At 39.2% G+C, this 21,098-nt stretch overlaps 1 protein-coding gene across 17 annotated transcripts in view; it reads right to left on the bottom strand.

The window, feature by feature from the left end:
- Positions 1-364: 364 nt before the first annotated feature.
- Positions 365-21,098, bottom strand: part of PTPRK (protein tyrosine phosphatase receptor type K) — a 412,635-nt gene continuing 391,901 nt past the window's right edge. For all 17 annotated transcript variants that reach the window (XM_035320269.1, XM_035320276.1, XM_035320268.1 and 14 more), the window contains 11 exons: positions 19,562-19,659; positions 18,706-18,822; positions 17,812-17,966; positions 16,597-16,732; positions 14,564-14,713; positions 13,733-13,906; positions 9,915-10,046; positions 9,560-9,685; positions 5,730-5,893; positions 4,228-4,363; positions 365-1,817 (listed from right to left, as the gene is read on the bottom strand). In XM_035320269.1, the coding sequence (XP_035176160.1) occupies positions 1,764-1,817; positions 4,228-4,363; positions 5,730-5,893; positions 9,560-9,685; positions 9,915-10,046; positions 13,733-13,906; positions 14,564-14,713; positions 16,597-16,732; positions 17,812-17,966; positions 18,706-18,822; positions 19,562-19,659 (1,442 nt within the window). In that variant the 3' untranslated portion in view covers positions 365-1,763. The remainder of the gene's footprint in view (positions 1,818-4,227; positions 4,364-5,729; positions 5,894-9,559; positions 9,686-9,914; positions 10,047-13,732; positions 13,907-14,563; positions 14,714-16,596; positions 16,733-17,811; positions 17,967-18,705; positions 18,823-19,561; positions 19,660-21,098) is intronic.

The following is a 21,098-nucleotide window of genomic DNA, read 5'->3' as shown; positions in this document are numbered from 1 at the left end:
TCCAGGCCATTGTGCAAGAAAAGAAATGTCTTCTTCTAAGATCTGGTAGAGGTGGTTATCTAAGCAATACAGATGGGGGCACTGAAAAAAAAAAAAAGTGAGAAGTAGAATTTCTATAAACATTTCTCCACCATTTATAGTTTTAGAAGGCAAATTCCATGTGCCTGAAGAAAGAAAGAAACTTAATGTAATTGTTTTCATACATGTCATATGGACTCTTTTAAAATATTCCCTGAAATTCTGAAGTGTAAAATAATACAATTTTCTTTTAAGATCTTCCTTATACAAATGTATCAGTCTCCGGGCAAAAATTACTCCTTAACAAGGACAGTGAGAGGTTGTCAAAATAGGAAATAATATAAAATAATCTTTAAATAAAAGCTTAATTCACTCTTACTTTACAGAATATTTATAAGCACCTTATCATTTTACTGTCAGTTCTAAAAAAGACCAAAAAGAGACTGGAATGATTTTAGTTGGCAAAATATAGGAAACCTTGTGAACAAATGGATACAAGCTAAGCAAAAGCAGAGTAATATTTTGTACACCACAACTATAATCAGAATCTGGCATTGGTTTATTCAAATTTTGCTTTCTTGGAAGCAAAGCTTACATGTTCGTAAACATCAAAATAAACATTGCTTAATTTTACAATTTGCTAAACAAATACTTTTCACCCCAAAGGGCAAGTGTAGAGCCACCTATTTGCCTGGCAGTTCTCCTGTTGATCTGTGCTTCAATATTTTTCAAACAATCAAATCCCTTAAAATTCTAACGGTGCTTAAAAATTTCTTCCAACGCTGTGCAAGTCATAGGCAAGGCCATTTTGATTTGTACCCTTCCTTATATTGTTTTTGATCAGTATTTAACTAATGCAAATGTGAAAAACTATACATTTTCAGCAAAATGTTCTGATTTTGGTCCTCCAGTAAAAGACCTTTTGTAACTGTTTACATGGATTTGAATCACAAGCATGTACACAACAAAACCACTATACCAATGTTTCTTGGTCTATGCATAAAAAGTATGTCTTCTACTTACACTAAAACATACAAAAAATAAACTACAAAAATTGTTTACACTTGATTTCAGAAAAAAAAAAAACTTTCTTCAAGAAAAATGATTCTTCTTTTTTCAGCCATCAAAAAAGGAATGCGAGTAAACAATAAATACATGTGCTTTCTCCATATAGACATATTTACACTTGAGTCTTTGGCTTATGTTTAAGTTTCTTTATAAAGATCTTTATGTGATCCAGCCATCATTGCACATTAAAACAAAATAAGCCAGTTTTTTTTTATACTATATATAATATAGTTATGCAACACTTGAAACGTATAAAGAATGAATCTTACTATCAATCTGCACTGTTATTGTACTTTAACAATGTATGAAAAGAAAAAAAAGGAAAATTAATACCATATAGGAAATATCGATACATGCAACAGATGGTCGCTCTACTGTAATCGAGAGACGGCTGCATATACAAACACTGGAAAGTCCTAATTTGCGCAAATCTCTTCTGACTCTGGTTTTCATTAAATAGTATTTATGTGGCACTAAATGTTGATACTGTATACAAGCATAGAAACAGATTGAGATCTTTTATTAAGATACACAACTTCATAAGAAAAATACTTTGCATTTAAAATTTAACCCCCCTCCCCCTTCCCCTAAAATCTTTCTTCACAGGATCAAGAACTGTTGTCAAAACAGCTTATTGAGATTCATATATTTGGTGAACTTTGTCACATCCATTCCAACTAAGAGGATTCCAGGTACTCCAGTGCAATGTCGTAGCAGAAGCGATATTGCTCCTTTAAAGGGGAGAGAAAAAACATAGAGAAAAAGTTAAAATCAAGATTCTAAAGCCTTAAACAGCAGCAATATCTACAAACAAGAATACATTTTGCCAACTACTATGCAACTTTAACTTCAAGCCTGATGTGCTTGGGTTTCCTTTTTTTTTTTTCCTCTCTCTATTACACAAGCATATTACCAGCTCTAATTTAAAAGCTCGCCCTAACCAACGAAGTGGAAAAAAACCCTGACTGTGAAATGCAATGATTTGCTCCTCTGATTTTTTCAGCTTCTGAACTGGTTATCGGACATGAAAAGTTCTCATATCAGCCAGAGCATTCTTGCAGTGAAGCAGCTCAACTCTGATACACCATTTATATTTAAGTTAGCTGATATATAGCAGGTAACTAGTGCCTGCTGCTTGGACAGCTGGGGAATATTGAGCTATGACACCAAGCTCCCCTGAGCGCTCGCTCAGCCCACTTTTTCAGTAGTAATGATGTAAGGTACAGGAGATGAGAATGCACATTTAAAAGAGAAGTTAAAGCTCAAAAGTTCATCGTGCTTAGTGTTTCCCCTTAACAAGCCCCCTGTTCAGAGCCAGTACTTGTGGAGACGGAGGGGGGAAGGAGAGAGGAGAAGGCAGCAAGAAGAAAAACCAAGGAAATAAATTCAATCCCTATTGTCCTCGCAACAAAACAAACCTGCTTTTGTGATTTATTTTTGTTTGCAAAGTAAGCCAGTGTGATCCATTAGCAGGAAGTGGTGGGGATATCTTACAGGTTTTATTGTGCTGCTCTTTTTTGTTATCTGATCATGCTGCTGAATGTAGGGCACATGACAATGTTGTATATTGGTTTTCCTGGTTTGTTTTCTAACTAACGACTCAACAGCTGCTGCTGTTCAAGAGTTCTGAATAAAAACCCACACAGCACAGAAACACGTAACTACGGAAATTCAGTACCTGCAGATGAAAGCTACAATAGAATTCAGGACTATTTTAAAACTAAATATAAGTTTTCAGATCATTTATCAGAAACATACACAATCTACCCTGGCCTCTCTTTATAGTGACACAAGTAATTTTCCATGTGATCAAACCTGTTTTCCTCACAGCAGTGAACTGAAATCCAGGCAGCAATTCAATGTGTTGTGTCTGAGAAGTCTATAGCACGGCAGATTGTAAAGTATTTGCAGCTAAACCAGCAATACCTAGACCAATGCTATTGCTGCTGCAATATGTTCTAGCTGTTAATATGTTAACCATTTTTTTAATTTATGCAGTAGCAATGGATGGAAGTGATACACAATAATTAAGCAAATTGTGCCACGGAAGCTACTTGATACTAAACAAACACTGACACCTGGAAAAAGGGCAGTGTGGGAAAACGCAGCTACAGCCGTTTTGCTCAATATGCAAGTTCACAAGTTCAGAAGCAATTTTCAGGATGCATAAACTGCAAAACATTTTTAATTTCAAATGGCATCCCTGAATTTCATGCTGTAGGCAGCCATCTGGCTGAAAAGTGACACTGGCTGCTGGCAGTGTGAGAGTCAAATGGCAGAAGCACCAAAACACTGTCTAACCTGCTTTCACATTCAGCTACAAGGAAGAAAAAAAAATCCACTTGGGAGATGAAGGAATTTTTAAGCACTTTCCACGATGTTCAGTTTGGGTGACTCAAGTGATGACATGGACAGACATGCTATATGCACACACTTTCATCAGAATAGTGAAGGTTGTTTTGAGTTCTGGCAATGTACACAGAAATATTTTGTCTTGTGGTTTTGCTAATTCAGGCTTCTATTGTTCATGTATTAATTTCCAAACACAAGATCCAGTAGTCTTTGATTTTAAAGTTGAGGTATCATTTTGACTGCTATAAATCTGAGTAACAAACGTTACCATTATTCAGTATAGCTTCCAAAACAGCAGTTGTTATTAAGAAGTAAAACATGACAGTCTCCATTACAGCTAATTCCTACCAAGAAGAAATACTTTGCTCTGTGAAATTTCAGGATGGTTTGTGTGAGCACAATATGCCACAGCTTCTCTTCAAATAGACCAGGTTATTTTGCGAGATTAAAGTTCACACCGTTAAACGAAAATGTTTTCTGTGAAAAGAACAGTACCACTAAAAGATGAGTAGCATAAATGCTTAGCCTGGCCTCTCATGGTGCTGACAACAAATTTCCAACACAAGATGTAACGTTTCCCAACCTTATGCTCATACTAAAAATCAGACTAGCCTCGACTCAATATATACTATAATGGGAGGCCAAAATCCAGGTCCCTTTCTTCTTTTTGCTGAAGTTCCACAAAGGTTGCTCTGTTTTATGGACGCAGGACTGAGAGCACAGCTCACACAATAAGACAGCCTCCAGCTCCCCGGCCATTTGAAGTAACCCTGATGGACTTGTGCTTACCGGAGTTTCTACCATGTTGGGTTTACTGTTCCTCAAAGTCTTCACAGCATGGAAGACATCAACCACATTCTGCCTTTTTACCATCTCAACCACAATGCCGATGGCACAGAACATCCCACTCCGGCCACCACCGTTTCTGTATGCACAGAGAAGAGATGATTAAATGTCACTAGGGCATAACACAGCATCCAATACATACTTCTGTTCTTTCGCTTGGTAAGCATGAGCAGCTCCCACAAGGAGACTAGGTTTTAGCAATCACTTTTGCAGCTCCAGTGGGTTTGGTCTGAGACACTTGGTGTTTCTGACCTTGCTCTCAATAACTTGAATCCTGCCCTTGCAGCCCACCATGCCACCCAGCTTATAGCCCAGTTAAAATAGGCATTAGAAACTAAAAACCAAACTCAATGACAAGTACAATGTTTTCCATTTACTTCTGGAAAGAGGCTCATTTAAATTATCTTAGAGTATGAGGGTTATCTAGGCAGAGTAATGCCAAGGCATCATTGATTTGGTATCTTGTTGACCTTTAGGGGCACTTCTGAATTATTTTTATGTTCACTTCAAAGAAATTCAGGTACTTGCTTTTTCTTGTTAAGTCTAAATAAGCCACAAAGTTTCATGTATACTGACTAGGGCAGGCAGAAAGGGGCTACAAAGTAATTCTGAACATATACACAGAAGCCTTTTTTTTTTTTAAAAAAAAAAGAAGAAATGTATAATTTAATTTCTAACATTTAAACTCTAAATATCTAGGAAATATAAATATAGATACAAATATAAGTAGAAATATAAATATAAATAAAAAGGAGAGAGATTGATCATCCTCTGCTGAAGGAGAAAAAGTCACTGCCTTTTTAAAAACCCCCAAATGGTTCTTTTTTTAGATTAAATTTTACTGGTAATACATTTAATGAACTGAGCACTTTTTTTAGAACATTAGACTACTCAGATAAGTAGCCAAGTAGGTAATTTATCAACAATATTTTTAGGATCATGCTACAGAACTTTTATCACATTTCTTATATCCATACCTTTCAGTCTAAAAACCTCAAAATATAGTAGGCAATTAGAAAAAAAAAAAAAAGGCAATACAAGATATGCAAGAGGTACACAAAAAAATATTTTTGCATTTGGCACTCAGCACAAAATACTTCCTTACCACAAAAAATCAAACTGTACAGAAGAAATTCATCTGTAAATATTTTCCACATGAAAAACTTGCTATTATGTACAGGAGACAATACACAGTATCACTGTAGTATCATATCTAAAATACTCATAACCATGGTTCTTTGACCCGATACAAACCTGAAAGTTGACCAAAGGCTGGCCTACAGTACCAGTGATACATTTTATTTTTCTTTTATTTTTAAGCAACAAGGACACAAGAATAAGCACACAAGAATACAGCCCTTAGAATATCGGTTGAATTTAAAACACGAACCAATTTAAAAGCACTTATTTGAAGAGCAGCAACTGACTTTCTCAAAATTACTCACAGGCAATGAATGATGGTCCGGCCTTCCCCTTCTTCACATTCCTCTTGCCATTTTTCAACCTGGAGGATTAACTTTAAGAAGGATCTCTTGGAAGCTGGTACATCTCTGTGAGAAGCCCATCCCAAATACTGGAACTGTTGCACCATCAGATAGCCCTCTTGTGGCTGAGGGAAATCAAAGAGGTTTAGGTCAATAGGGCAACCTTACATTTTGGTTTAGAAAACCAAAATATGAAACTAATATGATACCTAAGTGTTTATACTGTGGACAGATTACAACATGTATACATTGCATGATAGGTCTCTAGTTAATTCATACTCCTTGGGCTTAACAAAGATTTAAAAGGAGGGGAGGGAAGGGGGGGGGGGGGGGGGGCAGAAAAGGTAAAAAAGGTAACTGTATTGAAGATAACATCAAAGTTTATCAATCAGTATTGCAACCTATCCTGACTAAATGTCCAAATTCCTTAGATTCTGCCTGTCAAGGGGTTCCACTCAGCACCAGTAATGAACAAAAAACATTTGTTAAATTTTGAGACCTACAGAAACGAAGAGGCATACCTTTGGCTCAGTTTTAAACTTTCCCATGCATGAATGACCCCATTAGAAATAAACAAGTAATATTGATGCAGAAATATGACCTTTTTCCTTGAATTACATCTTCCCTTTTTGCCAAACTATAATAATCATTGCTGTTCGTCTCTGAACCTTCCATGTGTTAGATGCTGCATGGGAAGAGTTTTGAATAGAATTAAGATGACAAGAAAGGCCTCAATTACTGGGAAAATAAATAGTCTGCTCAGTTTCTTGGAGCCAAGGCAGGTGAAAATGAATATGAATGTGGATTTTAGAAAAGGAAGAATAGTGCAAAGAGAATAGGAAAAATAGAACACCCCAGAAGGCTGTGCCGCCATTCAGAGGAACCTCAACAGGTTGAAGGGTTGGGCCGACAGGTACCTCATGAAGTTCAACAAGGGTAAGTGTGGGGACCTGCACCTAGGGAGGAACAACCTCAAGCACCAGTACAGGCTGGGTCCTGACCTGCTGGAGCACAGCTCTGCAGAGAAGGACCTGGGGGTCCTGGTGGACAGAAGGCTGACAACGAGTCAGCAATGTGCCCTTGTGGCCAAGAAGGCCAACAGTATCCTGGGGTACATTCAGGAGAGTGTTGCCAGCAGGCCGAGGGAGGTGATCCTCCCCCTCTGCTCAGCCCTGGTGAGGCCACACCTGGAGTACGGTGTCCATTTCAGGGCTCCCCAGTACAAGAGGGACATGGAGCTACTGGACGAGTCCAGAGGAGGGCTAATAGGATGATCAGAGGACTGGAGCATCTGTCATATGAGGACAGCCTGAGAGTACTGGGCTTGTTTAGCCTGGAAAAGAGAAGACTGAGGGGAGACCTCATAAATGTGTATAAATATCTGAGGGGAGGGTGCTGAGAGGATGGAGCTGGTCTCTTTTCATTTGTGCTCAGCGAGAGGATGAGAGGCATTGGGCACAAACTGAAGCACAGGAGGTAGCCGCTGAATATGAGGGGGCACTTTGTTACTGTAAGGGTGACAGAGCACTGGAACAGGTTGCCCAGAATGGTTGTGGAGTCTCCTTCTCTGGAGATAATCAAAACCCGCCTGGATGCCATCCTGCACAATGTGCTCTAGGTGATCCTGCTCAGCAGGGGATTGGACTAGATGACCTTCAGAGGGCCTTCCAACCCTGGCCATTCTGTGTTTCTGTGATATTTAGAAATAAGATGTAAAGGCAAAACGCACAGGAAACGAAGCGAAGCAGAGGAGTCGAATATCAAACCACAGTAAAAAAGAAATGGAAAAAGTGAAAATATGAAAAAAAAAAGAAAAAATGGAAATCTCAGCATACAACAAGAAATTGCTGTAGTGTAATATTTACCAGTGTGCCCCACACCTCTGCTTCCTGTAGTTTCCAAACAGTATATGAAGAGCTGAAAATGTTTTTCTTAACTCTGAATATAAGCAAAATAAAGGGTTTGGATAAAATACTAACCACAGGCAAACTGATCTCTGTAGTTGGAAAAAATCAGTGTGACCAAAATGATGATGATAAATAATTCTTTATATACACAGTAATCTATGCCTTGCCCACAGCTATTCTGCAACAGCCAACACGTCTTCACTAAGGGCAGATTGTGCCTGACAAATCTGGTGGCCTTCTACGATGGGGTTACAGCATTGGTGGAGAGCAGAAGAGCAACTGACATCATCTACCTGGACTTGAGAAAAGCATTTTACACTGTCTTGCACAATATACTTTTCTCTAAATTGGAGAGACATGGATTTGATGGATGGACCACTTGATGGGTAAGGAATTTGCTGGATGGTCACACTCAAATTGTTGCAGTCAATGGTCCAATGTCCAAGTGGAGATCAGTGAAAAGTGGTGTTCCTCAGGAGTCGGTATTTGGACTGATGTGGTTTAACATCTTTGTCAGTGACATGGACAGTGGAATTGAGTGCACCCTCAGCAATTTTGCCAATGACACCAAGACAAGCTGTGTGGTGCAGTCATCACACTGAAGGGACAGGATACCATCCAGAGGGACCTGGACAGGCTTGAGAAGTAGGCCTGTGTGAACCTCATGAGGTTCAACAAGGCCAAGTGCAAGGTCCTGCACCTGGGTTGGAGAAATCCCAAGCACAAACACAGGCTGGGCAGAGGATGGACTGAGAACAGCCCTGAGGAGAAGGGACGTGGTCCTTCAAGGACGTAGTCAAGCATCGCTCATTTGTGGGAAGCAGAGAGTAATTTCTTTCCTTTGCACTTCCACACAGCCTTTACTTGTTTTGTTTTTTTCCCTTTCTCCCTCCCTTTTCCCCTTTCCCTTTTTTCCCTTTAGTTAAATTGTTTAATCAATAATATTTCCTTAATAATTATTTTTTTTTTATTTTAATTAAATTATCCTTATCTCAACCCGTGAGTTGTTCTTTCCTTTACTTCTTCCCCTCCTCTTCTAAGGAGGGGGAGTGAGAGAGTGGTTGTGGTGTTCAGCTGCCTAGCACAGTAAAACCACAACAGGTGGTCACTATCTAATATTAGATGGCCTGCTCAGTATTAGATGAAAGATAAGGAGTAGTAATGGTAAGTTAACTAGACAACTGCATCATGTGCATCTGTAACTCTTTACCTGTATGCAACATTAGTAAGTAATTTATAGAGGTGAGCTAGAGGAGGATACACTGTGGAAAACAGGGCTAGAGAAGATGCTGTGACAGTGCGGAACAATTTGGGACAGCAAAAAGACAAGATGGTGCAATGCATGAAAGAGCTGATGAGAAAACAAGACTGGCATTGGTACTGAAGTCAAAAAAGGTGACAAATTTAGGTCAAAGCACAGTGGTGCAGAGTCCTTCAGAGGAACTTTCAGAGTGTTTTCACACCTCACTTTGTAGGGTGCGTGGTTCTTGTACCTCAAACTGAGAAGGTGATGGTGATATAACCACCCTGAGTGCTGCATTTTCTGATTCAGGACAGAAAAGGTCATATGAAATTTATGAACTAAATGCCTGTCGCTATATGTTTCTTATGTGAATACCTCTTTCACTGCACACCAAACAAACAGAATCCTTCTCATACTTCTACTCATCAGGAAGAACATTACAGAACAACAATCACTCACCATTCTCTCTGCTTAATGTGCAGCTGTAGAAAAGTTCTGGAAGCTAGCATTAGATTGTGATGCTTGATTCTTTTCTCGGTGATATCTTAAGAACATTCATAGTTTACTACTATTCAAAATTAAAAACCATAACAGCCCAGAGAGTGTTAACGACAGTTACATATTGTTATGATGATACTTACTCTTGTTAGATTGCATATTCTGAAAATTCGGTTTATTACATCACAGTCCATTGAACAGGACATGCATTCCACTTGGATGGGACCATACCGCAGAATCCCTTCTTCGGGCCAGTATTGCGGGCAGCCCTGTGCCAGAGCAAAATGGATACAGTTAAATGTTTAGTTACAACATGAGCATTGTCTTGCTCTACTGCAGACATCACATCTAGCTTTTACCAGTATTAATTTCTTGCTGTAAAGCAGAGGCATGGAATAACTGTAAAGTAACTGCACTGCTCTACATTTTGATCATGTAATGGACCCAGAGCAATTAAAGTACATGACAGTGTATGGAAAACTCAAGCCCCAGACTAACCTGTGCTAAGTCGACTTCATTTAACATGACAAGAGAAGTACAGCCGTAGTCATACACTAATCTCCAGAAATCTTTCACAGTGTTGGGTAAAGGATGTTGTGTGACAATGAAAGCTGCTGGCTGCCTGTAGCTCTGCAAAGGCAAACGATTTTATTAGCATTGGTAGAGGAAATACTTCATAACTTCCACTCAAACTCTGCAACAGAAATCAAGTATAAATAGAACAAAGCTGTGACATCAATTACAGCAGATTTCACCAAAGCTGATGTTAAAAATAACATTGCTGCCTCTAGTAAGAACAAAGAGGCTGCTCTGCTCAGGTCTGCTATCTCCTGATATGGGCCATGTGTTCCTGCAGTTCAGATGCCCAGATGGAACTGAAGGGGCTCTGCCAGGCTGTGCTGAGCTGAAGCTTGGGTCCATGCCACTCCAAGCACTGTGCCATGGAGACCCAGCAGAAAACTTGCTCTTTGTTTTGCAGAGATGGTCGGAAAGGACTCAGAAAGTCACACTGTTCACACCAGGCCACATGAGAACTTGGAAGCTGACCTGGAGATTAAGCTCAGCCCCAAGTCCTGTTTCAGCGCCAAAACCACAGATCACCCACTTTTTTCTGACATGGTTCAGAGTCCTTATTGTTCACTAAGAAGTTTGCCCCAAGAATATCTCAAGCAAATTTTTACAGAAGAGCTCCCCAAAGCAGCAGCAAACTAAAACCTTTTAATTCCTCTGCAAAAGAACTCTTCACATTTTATTTTCCATAGACAGCACTGCTAGTTTGAAAGAAGACTCCAGAGAGGAGTGTAGCAGAGCATTGCCTTACAGTGTACTAGGACTCAATGCCAAGCTGGTGGCAACTTTTACTGGACTTCAGTTACTGGGGCTAACTTCCACAAGAAAGCAGAGGCCAAACAGCAAAATACTATTTTCAGAGGATTCCATTTTCTGCATGCTGCATTATATACAAGTGCAAATAGGGGTTTCCAGCCCTGCACAGGTTGCCTCAGATGCAAGTAGAGGCAGAGGGGCTAAGTCTCTGCAGTACATGAATTAGTAGCAGCAAACACAAGAGGAGAGAACAGAAGTTTTTTGCAGATGATCTGCAACTACGCACGGAAGAGCTCTGCAATGAAGGAATACAGATATGAACTGGCAGGGAAGCAACAACAGGTTAATCTGAGAAACAGAGTAAAATGGTGAATACTCTTGTAGGCGTACGGGAATTTAAGTGGCCAATTTGAAGACAAAGTACTGGGACTGCTGTTTGCAATGCAGAGAACCCCACACTAAGTGTTTAGCACCTATGCTAGTAGCACTTTGGCAGTTTTTTACTGAAATAAGTAGATTAAGTTAGCCTAGCAAAGAGACCTGGTAGGGTAGCTAAACCACTTCTGGTATGTGAGCTTGCTTGCTTGCAGGTTGACATATGGGATCTTCATATGCAATGTATTAACATGCCCTCTAAGAGCACAGTTTGAGGCCCAAAAGGAGAAATAAAACTTTTTTTTTTTTTTCTTCTCCCTTCTACTTACTGTAAATGGTGAAGATAACAAATCAATACCTTTAGCATCAGTACCCATTTGACAACAGAACAAGGAGGGTTGCATTCTTTCCCTATTGTTTGCTATCTTTTCCTAATGTGTGAAGGACATTGAAATAGTAGCATGGACACGCAGCCTGTGTGCCAAGCTTCCTCAGCTTGCCCAAGAAGCCATAAACATCATATGTCAATTCTTCCCTTATATACTTAAGAAATAAAACATGTATTAGAGGATGTTTTTCTAGGCCATTTCCCCATCATTTCTGGTCTTTCCTGAGACAAGAACATACTGAGATTAAGATGACCACATTTTTAAAAAGAGCAGGCAGGATACTTGCTATCACTCTGGGAAGCAGACAATTTTTTGTGGGAACACAGGAACACATTGTGGAAAGTGGAAAGCCTTTGTTTCTGTTTTGCTAAGAAAGTCTCCTTTCCTTTCCCACAGCAGTGGGGTCCCACTCTCCAAATCAGCATTAAAAGTCAGAAGAAAAAAAAGCAAGAAAACAGCTCTATTATCCAAAGTTTTAACCATGTTCTTAAAGCCTTGTTATATGTCTTCATTGTAGTGTGTTGCTTTTCTGCACTTTTTTTCCCCCCCTTTATTACTATCTTTTCTGTCTGTCCTTACTTGCTTCTGATTGCTCATCCATTGCTACATTGCTTGGTTTCTATCTCTGCCTCCCACACACTGTTACACACTCGGATTCCCCCTGCCACACAGCCTTTCTGTCTGCATTGTCTTCCTTTCTCCCCAGATCACACTCCTCTACACAACTGTATTCATTGGTCCCTATCACATCAATTTTATCCAGGTGCTTAATGTAATTTTAACTGCAATTCTAAACAATTTTGGTTACTACCAAAATCCTACTCACTGCTCAAATTCATCCATTCAGTCCCTATGACATTCCAATGGATTGGTCTCATACATGCTACTCCTCTATTTTTCTGGCACAATAGCTAATTGTGAGATTAGAAACTGCATCTTGCTAGCAGATAAACACTTCCTGCACTAGCTCAGACAGCTCCAGGACAAATACCAGTAAGTCCCAATGATTTTTGTTGCTATTTACCATTTTATTCCAGCATCCTTTCTCGACACCACAGTTTCTGACTAATTCATTTTTGAGAAAGTGAGATGCTCTGAAAACCAGGCCACTTATTTATGTATTTACTGTAAAAGTGGCTTTAGGGGCCTAACTTTGGAAATGCTATGGCAGGCACAGGCAGGTATCTGACAGCACATGTGCTGAACTATTTTATATACTAGTCACTGTAAGCACGTTCACCTCCATTCTTCCCATCAATTAGCTTTTTCCTCAACAGTTCTTCTGTCGCTCAAATTCAATGATCTTTAAAGATCTGCAACTCAAAATACAAACAACATAAAACTGTCCTATCCCTACACACGCCGAAGAAACATTTCGTTCTTCTTTCTGTCTCTCCTGCCCCAAGGTACATAGCCTTTCTCATAAAATAGCAATAGTAATCTCATGCTTTTGTGTCCAAAGAAGGGCATCGAAGCCGGTGAAGGACCTAGAGAACAAGTCTTATGAGGAACAGCTGGGGGAGCTGGGGTTGTTCAGCCTGGAGAAAAAAAAGCTCAGGGGAGACCTTATTGTACTTCCCAGTTACCTTAAAGGAGGTTGTAGCAAGGTGGGGATCAGGTTCTTCTCCCAAGCACTAAGTGATAAGACAAGGGGATATGGCCTCAAGTTGCACCAGGGGAGGTTTAGATTGGCTATTAGGAGAAATTTCTTTACTGAAAGGATTGTGTGGTGTTAGAATATGCTGCCCAGGGAGGTGTTTGGATCAGTATTCCTGGAGGTCTTCAAGAAGCATGTAGATGTGTAACTTAGCGTGGTTTAGTGGTGGACTTGTCAGTACTAGGTTAAAGGTTGGATCAGAAGACCTTAGAGGTCTTTTCCATCCTGAATGATTCTGTGATTCCGTGCTCAGGTAGGTAATATTTACTTGCAGACAAACAGCAGATTTTTGATATGCTGCTGGTATTTGGAGGGCTGGAGACTAGAGCTTTATGTAATGTTCTTGAAAAGGAGAGCTTTCCAGTTGGTCTCATAAGGGTGCAAATGAGTAATTATAACAAAACTTCTGAACCAGCAACGCAAGCTGGTGGGGTTTCCTACCCATTCCCCCACCTTTCTTTGTTAGAAATGTTTCACTGGGCACTATTAAGAAAAACCAGCAAGTGTTCTCTCTCATATGACACAGCTTTTCATGGCATGCTACGCAGACAAAGGAGATAGTCTCTTACATCCATAAGAGCAGCATTGATATAGTTGCTGCTCTCTCCATCAATAGTGATTAAGAAAGGCAGACATCTGTCAGGTGGCAGCATATCCATGAAGCGGTTCTTGTCATGGTTCCTTGGCAAGCAGGCTATACTGCAGTCCTCAGCTTGCAGGCGAGGGGTGACAGAATTCAGGGTCTGAGGAAAAGAGGACACTGGCTGTAGCACGTTGATCTGACAGACATCACTCTCAAGAGTCTCCAAGTTATTAATTTAAAATATTGCAATGTGGGAAAACATGAAGCATTAGCAAACAGGCATTAGACATTAGCAAATAAATAAACAAATCGTCTTTGTTTGATGGGTGCATTAGCAAATAAGCAAACATTAGCAAATAAGAGCTCCTATTTGTTTGATGGTTGTGTTGGAGCTTTTGGAGGGCATTAAACTGCAGGTGTAACAGGTGCTTCACGTACCATTGAACAGCTTCCATATGACACCATCACTTCCAAAAGGAATAAAACAAAGAGGATCCTTTGGAGCCCAAACAAGCTATGCCTTAGCTGTGCAAATGCAAGCTAAAGCTCTATTTGGTTCGTAACCAGTGCGCTTCATTCCAGACAGGTACTTATTGAAATTTTATTTAAAGAGAGGTATTTCATATTTAAAACAACTTTGTAAAGCACATAAAGGTGTATTTTATTTTGTGGAATACAATTAAGGGATAAAATACTATAAATGTGATAAAAAAACCAACCAAACAAAAACAAACAACCTTTCAATTAAAATAAATTAAATGTATCCAGAGGAAAAAAAAATAATGTCACACAAAGATTTAGTAGGAACAGCAAATACCTGAAACTCATCTTTGAGATGCGATGAGTTTGTCTGAGAGTCTATTCTAATCATATCAAAATAAGCAGCTTTGAATTCACAGACAGGAATGGCAGTTTCCCCACACAGGCAAGCTTCTAGAATGGCATCATGAATAAAGATGTACTGCTCCTACCAAATTAGGCAAAGAAACAAAAATTATTGTCATTGAAAAACAACCAATCTTTCCTTCCTTTAGGAAAAACAGATCTTCTGCATACTGTAAAACTTAGTCAAGGTAGTGTCTATCCATCAATCCATTAAATATTGCTTTAGTGCAAGCACACTCTTGTCATAATTGGGATGCAGTTAACAAGGATGTTTTGTTCAGAAGCAGTTTATCATCAGTATAAGTTAAAAGCACAGACATAGCAACTGGGGAAGGGGGGGGGAGCAGAGTGTCAGTTTCCTTGTGGTGTTTGTGGGTTTCTGTATGTATGGCACTGACTTGCTGGCTTCACTTTCCCCCCGCCCCCCCCCTTCCCCCCCCCCCCCCCCCAAAAAAAAAGCTTTCAGTCTTGTAATAGTAGCAGAAAGTGTGAATTGCTTCAAGAACTACCTGTGATTAGCAAGTTGATTCTCCTTGTGTGTGTATGCAAGCTAGTACACCAATTGCCTAGTAGCTAGGCAAGTCATAAACATATCTCAATAGGAACAGTGTTTCTTTCCATTATTTTTTTTTTCTGGCTTTCTTGAGAAATCCTGAGTCCTAGACAACTGCATTCCTTTTTCAGTCAGGCTTTCTACCAATTTTTACACAGCACCTACACTATTTGTTCACCTCAAGAGTTACTAATAGACATAAATCATGTCTATACAGCAAGTTGTGTGAAGTGATCCAGCTTTACCTAGGTACTATGGATAGCAATGAGGCTAACCAGCAGAAACTTTAACGTGTGTCTATAACTGATACCACAGTTGTATTCTTGCTGTACAGCTTGTGCCGCCTTACGCACATCACTCTAGAGGCATTGCCGTCACTGCTGCCTAGATGATCATCACAAGAACCTGCTGCAATTAGAACTCCATTTTGCTGCGTAAGTATGAACCTCAAAGAAAAGATGAGAGGTAAGAGGCAAAAGGGAGAGAAAGAGTAAGGAAGAGTAGTAATGTTAATTTGCATGCAACAGCTGATTAAACTAGGATGGTTGAAGTAGTCAGACTGAAACAGTTCACTCCACACACTTTCCAAAGATTAATGGTCCTGTAGCAGGATTAGTTGATCAATTTATTCCTTAACAGAAATGTCTTGCAGCACGGGACAAAAACTGCAGTCAACTACATTGATATGCATGGCTGCCAATTGCAGAGAACTGCACATAGTCACATTCAACATTATAGGTAAAATAGCTTCTCAGGGATATGTCTACAGTGAGGACAGGGAGATGGCGAAGTAGTTCAGAAAACCTGGCTTAATACAGACCAATAAGCCAAGTTTCTGTGGCAGCTCAGCGATAATCAGGTGTCAGAACGGGAGATACTACACCTTCATCACTATGGCAATGTTTTTTCTGGGGGGCTGCTGAAAGCATAATGGAAGACAAGAAGGGCAGAAAAGGAAAAAAGGCTTGGCAATGAGGTTAATAAAGCAAATAAAAGATGAGTGGAAAAGGGAGGATGAAATGTATACAAACGTCCAGAGGTAAGTCAAATTATGTATAAAGGGGATAGAGATAGTCCAAAAACGGTGGTAAGCAGCTTCAGTTTGGGATTCCTGGAATTACTGGTAGTAGAGCTCAGGAAAGAAGTGACAGACAGGCCTACTGTAGGGCCTTGCCTAACAGTCCTCCTTGCTTTCCTTTTGTTACAAAGCTAGGTGGACACTCACTTGTACGAAGACAGAAAGAGTTGGCAGGTTTGTTGTACAGCCCTGGCTCTGGGCACTGTTTGTACTGAGTATTGCCTCCCAGTGGAGATAATAACCCCTCAGCTGGTCCACTGTCTGCTCTTTGCCAAGTAACAGTGAAATTCTGACCACGCACATTTCAGAAAGCTCTGAAGGAAAACTGCCATACCTCTGTCTGTACCATGTTGATGCGACGGGACCGTAATGCTTTCACACAGTTGTAGATATCCACAACTCCTTCTCTTTCTGCCATATCTAACATGATATCGATCACAATATAACAACCTGTGCGTCCAGCACCAGCACTAAAAAAAAAAAAAAAAAGATCAGAAAATACTGTTAGGAATAGTCCCACTAAAACAACTACAAACCCATTACTGTATTTTTACAAAGCCATTCAGTTCTTCTTCACAACCACTAATATTTATCTTCTCTCCTTCTCTTCATAATGTCTTCTAAAACTTTTGATGTGCCCAGAGCAACCATTTCCCATTAGATTTGATCCACTACATAACAGCAAAAAAAGTGTTTTTCTCCTTTTATCACCTAGATCAGTACTTAAAGTAAAAAATAAAATAAGTTAATTAAACTTAAATCTTGAAGATAATTAATCAAGCTCATGCACTTCAAAATATGACAGATCTTGTCCCTATTTAATAAGACTAGGGATGATTTCTAAGTAATGCATTACAGTAAGAAATTAAAATGTCCATTTTATCAGCCAAGCAGTAAACTGGTTTAGGCAGCACAGTATCCAGAATACTCCTGCTTGATTTGTTTTTACGTCAGAATTTTGCAAAGTGAATTTTAAAATCTGTAAAGGGATAGCAACTGTCTATAGAATGTAATTAAACATTTCACAGCACTGAAAAAAAAATCTGTTTGTGAAAGGACTGTGTCCCAACAACATAAACCTTGCAAAACTTGCACAGGAAACAACAATGTGTGTCTGTTGCCAGTAACCTCATTCCATCTTAATTCATCTACTTGTTTACTTAGATTTAAATTAATAATCTGTTCAGACACTATATACAACACCAAGCTATCAAATCAGCTGTATCTACACTTCTCAAATGCTATCACAAAATTTTTGTAGGCTACTTAAAATGATAGCCTGGAGTTTAATATGCTTTAGCTGGTGCAGTTCTTGTAGGAAAAAGAAAACGTCTGGTTAGTCTACTTAGGAAAGCAGTATTAGAATCTGTTTATTTCCAAAAACCGCTTTAGACAGTCAAATCCTATTGTAGTGTGAATTCAGGCAGTTCAAAAAGAAAACAACAAAATCCAAAATATTTCAAAATGATGAATGCTTCACAAGAGACTATTGTAAATGATCATATATATATAGGTGTGGAAAAAATCAATCTACTGCATCTGTACACACCTGCAATGGACGACAATAGGTCCTGCACTAGGAGGGTTAGATAATTTGACTCTCCTTATAAATGAAAGCAGGCCTGTGGCATTGTAAGGAACTCCATGATCTGGCCAGCCAGTGAAATGAAACTGTTTAACTTCACGGATTTCATTGTAGCCTCTCTGTAATACAAAGGCAAAAAAAGGTTATGAATTTCAAAGTATTGCATTGACAAGATATCCTCTGACTCAAATAATGGATATCACTGACAGAATCTACATGCCATTTTCATCATTTCACCAATTATTTAAAGCAAAGAACATACAAAGTGTAAAGGTGTTATTGTATTTTAATTTCCAGTTTGAAGTTAATCATTCTTACTTTTGCTACTCCAGTATGCTAGTTTTTGCCTCATTAGGTATTTTTTCTATACATAGCTGCAATTTGCATTAATTTTCAGAAGTTTTGCTAATTAAGACAATGACCTGCAACATACACAGGGAAGTAAAAGAACGTATCAGAAGACCACAATTATATCACATAACTTGCATTTACAGAGTTTGTTCTTTGATTAAGTGAGATTGGCTCAGCTGCATTCAGGGCAGAGTGAATGGAGATGAATGACAGGCAGGATTCAAAACCAAGTACTTGAGCTCAGTTCAGAAGTATAGCTACAGAGAAAAGTGTATGTGAGAAAGGGGAGGGTTGCAGTCAACATTTCTGGCGAATCTAAATCCCAGGGTGGCATGCATGTTTGGATAGCCCTGATGCAACACATACTCCTGCAGTGAGATATGGCTGCCCACACTGTGGGCCTGTTAACCAGACAGAGGGATTTCCTATCCCACAGGAACATGTGCAAGCATACTCCCTTGCTACCAGGGAACAATATTTTGCTGAGCCCTTTCAAAATGTTCTCACCCTTCCGAGAGTAAAGGTCCTGACGACGTACTCTGCCAGGGGCTCCATCTCTACACAAGTCACTTTGAAGTCACCATAAACTTCAGTGTCGTCAGGCCAATACTTGTAACACTTGACCTAAATACAAAATGAGGACGTGTTTTACACCCAAGAAAAAAAAAATAAAAGCTTGAGGATACATTACTGCACATATTGCATTACCTCACACATTTTCAAAATGAACCTGCACTCACATAACTTGTCATGGGTAACGATTCTGTTGAGTAAAGCACTAGCTGCAAGGAGTTTAAACTGCTTTACATGGCTGTAGTTAGATATCAAATTCATTTCTAAAATGACCTTTTTATTATTTATTTTAGTGATGAGTTATGCAACACATTTCCACTTTATGTTTAACTGGGATGCATTTCATATCAGTAATCAAACGTTGCAAGTAATCCCAGATGCTTTATATTACTCCCTGTGGAAAGTGTTACTGATAAACTGCAAATTGCTGGTTTCTAGTCACTGATACAGAAGTACATTTGCTCAGCAGTATACTTACTGTGTTCGTTTGAGTGACCTAATATGGAAATCTGTTTTGCGAAAAAACTAATTTTGGATTCAGGCATTTTTTCACTAAACAAACCTAGCATAGCTTCAGTTGTCTGTGGTGGCTCTTCAGAAGTTAGCTTTGTTTTAATGCAATACTGTAACCTGTAACAACATGTGGACTATCAACTCTACCCCTTCCTCTGTTCTCAGGATGCAAGGTGGTCCTTCACAAGACTCATCTACATTCTGCTAGTGGTGTGTTTTGCCCGCAGGTTTTTCTTTAGGCTTGCAGCATTAAAAGAAAAGTGAAATAAAAACTTACTCTTCCAACTTCCACTAAATTTGTGACCATAACAACACAAGCTGATTGCTCCTGCCATATCATTCTCCAGAAATCATACACAGTCTCGTGAACTGGACCTGTAAGAAAAATGCCAGATACAACTGTGCAACAAAACAACAGACAAAGCAAACTCTAAAAATAAAATCCATAACTTTACAAGGCTGACACATACAAATGCATTTGTTCAAAGATGAAAGCTTCATGAAACCACATCATCACACCTGTTTCCAGACTACATTGTTATTTCTAACCAGTGCTGAATCTTCTCAGTTTAACTGAATTACCACTTGAAAGAAATAAAGCACTGGAAGTGCATTGAAAACTACAAGGACACAGTAACGTGCAATTACATCACACTAGGTTTGCTTTACCTGTGCTAAATAATGTGTTGAGTGTGAATTTCTTTGTGATGTTCACCAAGGTGCTGGTGATACCTGTGGTGAGACTGGTGGCACAGACCTCACGCACTACCATCTTGCTCCCTGTAAAGCATGCAGCCATGAGCAGATGCTGAAGCACAAACTTCCCACTGAAGGGCATTTAAAATAATTTAAGTACTTTCCCATGAAGTAACAAGGAGCACTTTAAGTTTTGCCTCCTGCTCTGCCGCAGAGACGAGACACATTCAGTTGAGGGGCAGTGGCTTTTACCCTGTTGCTCCCATCTCAGAAACAGCTCCCTGACCACAACGCAGCAGTACTATACGTTTACTGTTCATGGTATACATCTGAAGACTCACAAATGATCCTTCATGTGCCAGATCAGAGGCTGCACACTAAGGCAGCAACATATTTGTGTATCCTGGACACACTAAACTGTGCAGACATTTAGTAAAACAGAAGTAAAATACAAATGTAGACTTAACTGCCACAGAGATTTCAGTTTAAACAGCACTTACACAAAAATAGAAATCTGTGGACAGAAATTTAAAAAGCCTGCTTTAAAACAAGAGTTTAGTTTGCCCATTTTTGTGTTCACATACAATCAAGCAAGAGCATGAATAATGGGATATTTCCAGCTAGCTATCTGATTATACTCACAGATCAAATAATGAGATATCTAAATCTATTTTTATTTTAATTCATAGACTTTGATATTTCATTGCAATCTTAGACTAATCTATATGTTTTTCCTCACTGTGAATTTTATCAGAAATACAAAATGAATGATTTCCATAGAAATTCATTTTTTTTCCTCTTATTTCCCTTTTTATTAGCAGTGCATTATACTAGAAGGATTTCCTTCATTTCTTCTCATTTCTTTCTACAAAGAGGCTTTGTCCCTCTTTGGCCTCATTTCACCCAGATTTGTTGAGATAGTGTTTATCATTATTATCTTCACCATCTCCATCATGGACTAAATCCTTAACAGTAAAATAATATATTGCAACATGGGAAGAAAAAATAATGCCCCAAGGCAGGTTGAAACTGGTCTCTTCTCTGTCCACATGCCTCTTTTCTCTATTCATCTTCATAAATGGAAACCATGGTAGTAGCTAGTGACTTTAGCAGCTGAA

The sequence above is a fragment of the Oxyura jamaicensis genome, chromosome 3 (genome assembly GCF_011077185.1).
Source record: "Oxyura jamaicensis isolate SHBP4307 breed ruddy duck chromosome 3, BPBGC_Ojam_1.0, whole genome shotgun sequence".
In the NCBI taxonomy this organism is placed as follows: Eukaryota; Metazoa; Chordata; class Aves; order Anseriformes; family Anatidae; genus Oxyura; species Oxyura jamaicensis.
Note: the sequence above shows the minus strand (reverse complement) of the source record. Positions and strands in the feature narration are given on the sequence as shown.